Source organism: Canis lupus, chromosome 30 (assembly GCF_048164855.1).
Source record: "Canis lupus baileyi chromosome 30, mCanLup2.hap1, whole genome shotgun sequence".
Taxonomy (NCBI): Eukaryota; Metazoa; Chordata; class Mammalia; order Carnivora; family Canidae; genus Canis; species Canis lupus.
The window spans coordinates 12,610,809-12,621,472 of NC_132867.1; the positions used below are offsets into that span (position 1 = coordinate 12,610,809).

The 10,664-nt window shown below is 35.4% G+C and overlaps 1 protein-coding gene across 7 annotated transcripts in view; it reads left to right on the forward strand.

The window, feature by feature from the left end:
- ROBO1 (roundabout guidance receptor 1) overlaps positions 1 to 10,204 on the forward strand; it is a 1,129,252-nt gene extending 1,119,048 nt beyond the window's left edge. For all 7 annotated transcript variants that reach the window (XM_072806522.1, XM_072806527.1, XM_072806524.1 and 4 more), the window contains 3 exons: positions 1,127 to 1,435; positions 6,848 to 7,044; positions 8,491 to 10,204. In XM_072806522.1, the coding sequence (XP_072662623.1) occupies positions 1,127 to 1,435; positions 6,848 to 7,044; positions 8,491 to 8,505 (521 nt within the window). In that variant the 3' untranslated portion in view covers positions 8,506 to 10,204. The remainder of the gene's footprint in view (positions 1 to 1,126; positions 1,436 to 6,847; positions 7,045 to 8,490) is intronic.
- Positions 10,205 to 10,664: the final 460 nt, after the last annotated feature.

Consider the following 10,664-nt stretch of genomic DNA (forward strand, 5'->3'; position numbering starts at 1 on the left):
TATCTGAGGTATAACAATAACCTCTTGCCCTCATGGATTCAAGCCTTTCCTTTTAATTTGTCCTCCATACAAAAGGCAAAACAAACTAAAACTAAAATATCTTCATATTCTTCTGCTAAGTTACCAACTATTATTAGGCTATTTCTACTCCCTGGAATATGTATGTAAGAGTCAAAGGTAGCACCTCTTAAAGAAAATTTATTTTCTAGAGACCAATTTTTTATCTACTTTTATCCTTAAGTATAAAAAGTTGAATTATATATAATGTCCAGTTATAATATATAACATTAACTTAGATTTATACCAGAGGTTATCTGGTTTAAAACCTCTGGGTGGAGTTGTTTCAGTGGCTTAGCAGCTAAGTGTCTGCCTTCAACTCAGGGTATGATCCTATGGTCCAGTAATCAAGTCCCATATTGGGCTTCTTGCGAGGGGCCTGCTTCTCCCTCTGCCTGTATCTCTGTCTCTTTCTGTGTCTCTCATGAATGAATGAATGAATGAATAAATAAATCTATCTTTAAAAAAAATAATAGCTCTGGGTGCAGATACAGGGTACAGAGATCTCATCATTAAATGGTAGGTTATAAACACAGGAATCAGAAATTAAGAATCTAAGGGCATTGGCCCTGGTTCTGATCATATATAGGTTTGAGACTGAAAAATAACTTAAGGTCATGTGTTTGAGTTTTCTTTTTTACAGAATGAGAAAGGATTTAGGCTAGATTAGAGTTGGCAAACAGGTTTCAACTCAAGTCCCAACCTCACTCAATCTGAAGTGGTTGCCCAAAGAATAAGGGTTTATATCTGGGACCAGCAACATTGTGCTAAAATGAGTTAAGAAGGTATATCATAGTTGGGGGAGGGAATGTTATAGCATATATTCCCATATTAGCTTATCCCAAGAGTAGATCATCTTTAAGTTCCAGCTCTGTGATTCAGTATTTTTCTGCCTTACAACAGCGAACATACATTGAAATTGTTGATCTTCTTTTTCCTTGGTTACCATCAATTATTCTAGTTCATTTAAGTTATATTATCTCACAACTGAATGTGACTCCAATAATACTAATATTTAACAATTTTATAAGTGGCAGACTTTTATGGTATTTTAAATATTTCTTTCTAGATCTACCACCTCCTCCGGTGCCACCACCTGCTATAAAATCACCCACTGTCCAATCCAAGGCACAGCTGGAGGTGCGACCTGTTATGGTGCCAAAACTCCCTTCTATAGAAGCAAGAACAGACCGATCATCAGATAGAAAAGTAGGCAGTTACAAGGGGAGAGAAGTACTGGATGGAAGACAGGTTGCTGATATGAGAACCAATCCAGGTGATACCAGAGAAGCACAGGAACAGCAAAATGATGGAAAAGGACGAGTAAACAAGGCAGCAAAACGAGACCTTCCACCAGCAAAGACTCACCTCATCCAAGGTACTGATTTCTTCAAACAACAAGTAAATACCGATTGAACACATGTTTGCAAGTTGTACTGTTAGGTTCTCTTAGGCCTAGTGAAAAATACAAGATTTAGAAATGTACTCTCTAATGGAGGAGATAAGCATGTACTCAAATAATTTTAATATAATTAAATTAAATATGTAGCATCATATAAGACTTCCTTGGAGAAGTGCCAGCTGAGTTGGGTTTTAAAGGAAAGCATGATTTCAACAAGTTAAATGGAGAGAAGAGGATAGCAGGTAAAGGAAATAGGTGGAGAAAAAAAAATGGGAGTGGAAAAACAAATGTTTGGTGAACATTGATTTCTAGTTGAGCCAGACACAATATATGACAGGTAAAACTAGAAAGGCAGCCAGGCCAGATTGGGAAGGTCGGGAATGTGATCTAGGGTGCGGGATTTATGATACAGGCAGTGGTGAGCCAGCAAAGAATTTTGAACAAGAAATGACAAAATCAGAGTTTTATTTTAATTTTTATTATTTTTTTAATATTTTATTTATTTATTTATTCATGAGAGACATATACAGAGAGAGGTAGAGGCACAGGCAGAGGGAGAAGCACTTCTGTAGGTGAAGGTATCAGAACATTGTAACATTTCTAGGTATAAACTATGAAAACACTGAATTAAAATAGTTGTGTGGAAAAAAAGGAAAGAACCTACATTGGCATTTCAGAGATGGAACCATGTTGACTAATTCAAAGTAGAAGAATAGAATGAAATTATGGAGTAAAGCAAAAGTTACTCAAATGTTACTTAGATGGCCCTGTTGGCTAGTAGAACCTAATTGTACTGACCAAAGTAGGAAAAAAAAAAAAAAAAACAACAACTCAGAAATGTCTTAGGGAAAAGAATTTCAATTTTGAATGGATTAAGGTGCTGCTAAGAGCACAGATATGAAGAAAATCAATAAGACTTTAGAGAATTAAGTTTAAAGATCAGGAGAAAGGTCACGAGTAGAGAGTGGGATTTCAAAATGGCAACACAGAGGGAAAAATTGCATGAATTACAAAGGCTAAATTATCTGCAGTGATATACTGGTTAATGTCGAGCAATCAATTCTCTGGGAGGAAAACAAAGCAAAACCCTAATTTGTAGCCATTTACTCACTTCTATTGGGTAGTTACTTACAAGGTGGCTGGTTTCAAGCTGCTGATATGAAGTCAGTGAATGTGGAGTTGGGAAGACTGGGTACTTTTTTTAAGCATGTGAGCCAGCTCCAACATACCAATAATCAGCAATGATTATATTCAAAGGTTAGGCACAAGAATGACTTTCTATAGTGGAAACTGAGATTGGATACACCAAGAGATATAAAATAATCAAGATCGCCAAGCCAGAGAGAATAGTATCCTAGAAAGAATGGTGGAGGAAATTTTAAGATAGAAGAAATCTAAAATGCCACAAGTGAAAGGTGGATATCAACAGGAAGTGGGGGTTGGGGGAGAGAATACATGAGGATGTTGCAATGTATTATTTGTGGGTGGTATTCAAAAGAACTGTTTTTAGTATTGTAATCAGAATAGAAGCCAGATTGTAGGGGGTTCCAAAGTAAATGGAAATTGTGGAAGGGAGGTGGTGAGCTCTTTTCAGAAGACTGGGAGGAGAACAGGTTGGGAGTTTGCCAGGAAGGCAGACTTTGTAGAAACACTTTAGGATAGGATTATTATAGGTGAAAGAGAAGAAACCATTTAGGAGAAAGAAATATAATAAAAGGGGAGATTGATGGAAAAAGTCAGAAAAGAGTGGGCGGGAAATGAATCTTAGAAACCGGTAGGGGGCACATCAACTACTAGTGTATTTTAATAGATCTATCGTGGTAAGGTTAGAGCGCAAGCTCTTATTCTGTTTATTTTGGGCACTTGATCATTAGCAACTTTCTGTCAAAATGGGAGTCAGTTTCATTGTTCTGTGACAGGAAGCCTGAACTCCTAATCCAGGCATGGACTCAGCAGTAAAGTGATGAGTAAAACTACATTTCAGTCAGATGCCTCTTACTGCAAAGTACTTGGTGTCATCACCACAATCCAAAGTTTGAAAAACTTAGCTGACTTTTTATCAGTTAAGCAAAAGATGATCTGGCTCTGAACTTTTGATCCATACTATACTCTAAGTAATGATTTATAAATATAATGTCATGACATAAATTATAAAGTTTATATGTGCCCTGAAAGTATAGACCAATTTGCTGCTCTAAGGAAACTTCCCCCAAAGCAGGTGGATTTCTTCAGGAGAAAATTGTACAAGGGGAAGATCTTGGTGTATGCACAATTAGAACAAAGAGATGAAATTATTTCACCAATCTTTAGAGATTTAATAAATTATCCTGTGTGTTATATAATTCCAATATAATTGGAACCATTAATCTAGAAACAAGAAACACTATTTTATGGTCAGCATTGAGATACACTGACCAGATTTTTATTTCATAGGTCTTGCTTTCCCAAATTCTTATTTGAACCATAACCCTATATATATGTGTCATTAAATGATCATTTCTATGCACTGCTGTAATTTTCACCTTAATACAATTTAGTTGACATTATTTAAAATGAGAGAGGCACTGTGATTTACATGGGTAATGAATAATCATTTTTAATTAAAGAGAGTGGTCTTCTAGACTTGAATGACTGATCTTTTTGCTGACATTTACCTCAATCATTTCAATTTCTTTCTACATCTATCAGACATCCACTGTGTTATAAAACATTGTACTGGTCCTGAGATTTACATGTAAACATGAACCTTGACCTCAAGAAGCTTATAGTTAGAGACAAAAATAGGTAATCTGTAGATTCATAGATATATTCATATTTGGTGAAATGTTAATGATGCCATACTTGGAAGTCCAATGAAGGGATGGTTAATCCAGTCTTGTGAGATATGTAAGGCAAAGAAAGACTTATTGGTCTTTCCTGGTGAAAATGACACATAAGCTGAGTGTTCAAGGTGGGCAAAACTTAAGTTGTCTAAGGAAAGTGGATAGATTGTTTTGTGAGAGAAACTCAGCCTGAAAAACTCTGAGGTACATTGAGAAAATTATAAGAAATGGAGTGTTACTAGATGGTAAAGACGGTCAAAGGGGAAGCTCTTGAGATAAATGTAAGATTAAGTCATAGAGTGCCTGTAGTTCCCATAAGAAGGCAGCTGAGTGAATATGGTTTAGAGAGGAATGACTCAAGACAGGGATCTGTTAGCAGGTATTTCCATCCCTGGACAAGAGACGTAGAGAATACAAACCAAGCCATAGAAGCAGAGATGAATGAGTGGGAAAATTCACAATTTGACATTTTTTAGTGTTAAAAATCAGATTCACCTTTGCGTATTTGAATGTGTGGAAAAAGTACATTTAAAGAGTACTGGCAGGTTGTTGGAAGGCAGGGAAGACTCTAAGATAATTTTAGTTTTCTATCTTTGTTGTCTTAATGATTAGTATTATCATTAACTAAATTAGGGAATACAGAGAGGGAAGAAAAGAATGGACATGATGAAGTTGATGTTTGACATACCGAGTTTGAGGGATAACTGAAGAGGAAATTTTCAATTCAGATCAGGAGTTGGAAATATAAATTAAGGCTTTATCATGAGAAAATATTAATTAAATCTACTCATTCATTCACTCAAAACTATTTATCAATGACCTATTATATGTGAAGCTGAAAGTATATCAAAACACAAAACACAGAAATGTAACTGCCCTCATGACAGTTATATTCTAAAAAAGGTTACAATCCATGAGAATGGATGAAATTACCCAAAGTGAGTGGGGGAAAAGAATGTAGATATACACTAGGCTAAAAGTAGAAACCTGCAGGGCATCAACATTACATAAGAAGAGCCCACAGAACACTGGCTGGGAAGGTAAGAGAACTAGAATCTGGGAATAGTGATGTTTAAACTAACTGATGGTGGTTTCCAGATAAAGGGCCGTGAGACATAAGGAATGAAACATGATTAGCATTATCAAAGTCAACATTGAATTTTCTCTTTCACTGTAGTAATTAGGTCATGGATAGATTTCAGTGGGATTCATAGTAAACAGGAGTTGTGTCTACCACTACTGAGTCCGAATTGCTTTAAGAAGCTTTGCTGAGCTATAAGGACAGGAAGATGGTATTGACTCATGTGGAGCACAGGCTTAAGGGGAAAATTTTGAGCAAGAGAGAGATTTTATATTATAGTTTGACAAAAATTAAAGTCAATGGAGAGGAAAAAGTCAATGATGGAACATGAACAGGATATGAAGGTCACGGGAGTCCAAATGCTGTGAAGCGAGGATACTGGAACAGTGCTCTTCATGGACTGTGAGACCCCAACAAGTCCGATTCTGGATTAGGTGTAGAAATCGTGATGAGTAGAATGGAAGGAGAAAGGTACCATTAAGGAAGACTAAACAAGTGACATGGGTAGATTGGTTTGGCCATCCCAGAAAGAAAATATTTTGTGCAAAGGTCAGGGAGTATTGACTTAGAACTGGTGCTGGTTGGGCCAGAAGGAAGCCTTCTTCATTCTGTAGGAGAGAACATGGAAACCTCAGGGCGGGGATCAGATTTCATTCAGGTAGTGGGGACATTAGAGGAAACATTTGGGGGCACATAGAAAAGTTGGTTTTTCACATGTTTGGTGTCCAAAGAGTATAGTGGACAGGCATTGGAGAGAAGTTAGCAGCTGGAGAATGCATCAGTACAAGCAGCACCTAATTTAAAGCAGTATAGAGATAGAAATTCAAGAGATGCCGTTTAATTCGAGTGATTTGCGTTTTGCAGTAACAGGGATGGCAGGCTTCTAAGATTCAGAGCTCCACAATGTAAATATGATGTTGAAATGGAGGTTGACATCTTGGTGTCTGGAAAGTGAACATGGGCTTGGTTCTGTTTTAGTAATTTGAGAAAACTGGGCTTTGTTTCTATCAATGCCTTGAAATAATCCTTCATATTTTGCACGAGGATTTCCAGTCTCCTGTTTTTACATCAACACTAGAAGCTCCTCTGGGTATAGATATTTTAACACTTTTTTAGAAAAGAAGGAACTAAAACCTAAAATAATTGGAGATCCTATAGTGAAGGATAGAACTGGAAGCTAAGTCTGACTCCAGCTTTGGTTTACCTCCTTTAATGATGTTGGTCCCCAGTGAGTTTGAGGTCAGACAAGAACTTGTGACTGAAGGCAACTTGAATGCCACCTCACTACCAGGAAAGACAACAAGACTTGTTATATTGTTTTTTAGGATGGTGCTGCCTTTTTAATTATTGTTATAAAATGTCCTCCTTTATTCCTCAAAAACATTGATGCTTCCCCATTCAGAATTACAGTCACAAATGATGTTACTTTATGCAATGAAAATGTACAGTAGTGTTCATGTGCACGTATTGCATTTCATTACACAGAGGATATCCTACCTTACTGTAGACCTACTTTTCCGACATCAAATAATCCCAGAGATCCTAGTTCTTCAAGCTCAATGTCATCAAGAGGATCAGGAAGCAGACAAAGAGAACAAGCAAATGTAGGTCGAAGAAATATCGCAGAAATGCAAGTTCTTGGAGGATATGAAAGAGGAGAAGATAATAATGAAGAATTAGAGGTATCTAATTTTTTTCCCAAGTTTCTCAACATTATACTAGTTGTTATATCAGTCTCAAAATCAGGAATATTTATCAGTCTACAGAAATGTTAGACTGTTTTACTACAAACCCTAATATTAGTGATCGCAGAGACTAAAATCCTGTTAATTTTATGATTTTCTTGAAATGTTTCCAAAGTTTTAAATGGTGATAACAATTTCTTTTTAGATCTGGAGGTCATAATTATTTGTAGATATTCAGTTAAGAAATTTACATGGCAGACATGTCATTAGGAAATAACTATTCATCTAGATAATATATTGCACAGTATTATATTAAGGTAGGTTATAAAAACCAGTAAGGATAAGGATTTGAATGAGGGTGCTTAGCCTATGTTAACTGCCACCCTGGTATCACTGGGGTTAATCTGACTTATTTGGCCAGCTATCTTCCACCTTCATTCTTCTGATAATGGGAACCTGATCCTTGGCACTCACCTTCCTGGGTGGAGGAGGATACTTCTTGAGTCAAATACATACTCCTTTTTTGGAATTTATAGTGACAAAAGATAGAATTGGCAGTAAATCATATCATATCACAAAATCACCTCCTATTTTTAAGACCATGTTTTCTCCATTTAATAAAGGAAAAACAAGTTGAGGGCAAATTTCTCTTCTTACAAATATATTTCATCCCAAGTAAATTGTTAAATGAATGTTACACTAAACTTTGAAAACTAGAAGATGAAAATTTTTGAGAAATGATGTCTAATTGATTTTTCTTTAATGTCCAAAGCATTTTGATTTTGAGGCTTGGGATAAGATTTTTCTTCCTGCAGTTGTTATGAGAGGTTGTCTTATAAGTTATTTTATTTGTTGTTTTTTAAAGTAAGAGAACCTTTCTGAGGAACAAAAAGTCATCATACATAACTCTAATACTTAAACCCAGGAAAATTTGAATTATAATGTTGAGTTGGGGCTGGGGGGAGTAGAGAAACCTGCCTTCTACTGCTCCTCGATCCTCTGTGCCACATGCCTCAATACCGAGACAACACACAGAACAATTTGGTATTTGTAGAGAACTGTTGGATTTTCTTTCTTTTAAAATTTATTTATTTATGTGTGTGTGTGAGAGAGAGAGAGAGTGCAGGGGCAGAGTTAGAGGGAGAAGCAGAAGCAGACTCCCAGCTGAGCAGGGAGCCTGATGCAGGGCTTGACCCCAGGGCCCTGAGATCATGACCTGAGCTGAAGGCAGACCCTTAACCAGCTGAGCCACCCAGCACCCTGGATTTTCTATCAAAACCAACTAAAGACAAATAAATGAGTTGTCATGAGCACCTCCTAACCTATGCCGGGGAATGAATGAAGAAACACAAACTATACGGTTGAAAATATGTAAATCAACATAACTATAAAACTCTACTCTAAGGTTTATTTTCAAATTTAACAAACACTTTTCTCTTACAGGAAACTGAAAGCTGAAGACAACCAGAGAGGCTTATGAGATCCAATGTGAAAATTATCACTCAAGACGCCTCATGTCTGATGACACATGACGCCAGATAAAATGTTCAGTGCAATCAGAGTGTAAAAATTGTCATTTTTATTCCTCTTATTAGAATACCATTTTTAAAAATTTTATTGGAGTTTTATTGTTGTTGTTTGATCCTTATCCCTTGAAGAACTCCCTTATTCCCCTCACTGTTGGAACAAACCATCACACCTTACTTCCAGCAAGGGAAGTATTTGACTTCTTGCTTCAGTCATCAGCCAGCAAGAGAGAACAACACACTTCTTTTGCATTTTGCCCCTGAGATATGGCATTGCACTGCTTACATACCAAGCCAATTTATAGCAAAGTATTGATCAAAGATTTGAAATTGATTAATCAACCTCATGCCAAGGGCTCTCAAGATATAATCTTTCTATTACCAACTGCTAATGCAAATTAAAACATACTTCATTTTAACATGATTTTAAAATCAGTCTTTCATACCACCCTATGCTGGGAGAAAATAAAACATAACAAAGGCAGAACAACCACAAATCAATTTGAATGGGGTAGAAACATTGTAAATATATGCTCTTTGCAACCCCTGGTGGTACTTTATTTTGTCTTCATTTCAACCATTGAAGTATACTCTTCTTGGAAATATACTTTTGGATAAGTAGGGGTAAGCCAGTTGGATCTTCTGGTTGTCTAGTCATTGTCATAAGTAAGCCTAGCAAAAAACCTTGTTCTATTTTTCAATCAAATGCAATTATAAATGCATATTACAAACAAATGGATGTTTTTAATGACCAATTGAATAAGGACATCCCTATCTTAACTGGCCTAAATTTCTTCTGGTAGTGTCAGTTCAACTTTCAGAAGTGCCACTTAAGGAAGTTTGATTTTTGTTTTTGTAATGCACTGTTTTTAATCTTTTTTTTTTTTTTTTTTGGTTTTAAAAGCACAATCACTAAACTTTATTTGTAAACCATTGTAACTATTAACCTTTTTTGTCTTATTGAAAAAAAAATGTTGAGAAGCGTTTTTAACCTGTTTTGTTCATGCTCTATGTTTGTATTTGGAATATTTGAATGATGACAGATGGTGAAGTAACGTGCGTACTTTATTGTGGGCCATGAACCCAATGGTTCTTGCTTTTTCTGGACTGAAAGAAAAAAAGGTTTAAGTTTGTTGTGGCCAATGTTAAAACTTATAAGATTTTCTTATAAGCTTAAAGAGAGGCATTACTTGCTTTGAATTGCCAAATGATGCTCTCTGACTGTAGATTTTTATGATCCTTTTTTTGTTATAGGAATTTCATTGACTTAATAATTGGTGCTATTTGAGGAAAAAAAAAAAAAAACGTACATTGATTCATACACAGGTATCAGGCCTGACCCCACTGGAAAACAAAGCCAAACAAAACTGAACCACAAAAAAAAAAAAAAAAAAAAAAAAAAAAAAAAAAAAAAAAGCTGGTGTTCACCAAAAACTAAATGTGTTCACTTAGATAATTTGAAAGTTACATAGAAAGGGTGTGCAGTACTAAGGGAACAATCCATGTGATTAATGTTTTCATTATGTTCATGTAAGAAACCTCTTATTTTTAGCCATAATTTTGCATACTGAAAACCAATAATCAGAAAAGTAATTTTGTCACATTATTTATTAAAAATGTTCTCAAATACATCATTCTTTCTTGTGTTGATTTCTTTTTTTTTTCATTGTGTGATCAAATTTATTCCATTTAATCACAAAGTTGTGCTGTCTTAACATTTCACCACTAACTATATAATCAGATGAGTGAAGAATCTGTTTTCTGAACAACCAAGGGTTTACTTATAAGGAAAAATTCTCATTTTATTCCATGGATATTAAGATACAAGATCAATCAAACCTAAAAGTTATTTATCATAGAATACCATTTTAATATTAACGTTGTGCTAATACATTTATATGTATCTGAATTTCAGTTAACCTATTTCTGAAGTAGGATTCAACTATGATAAATCTAATTTGTGAAGTTTGTGCCACTTACATTCCATCAATAAGAAAATTATATTACCCAAAATATTTATTAGTAACTTTCTGCTTTCTTGTTTACAAATTCATGTGAAATTTTAACAACTCTATACCTATCATATACTAG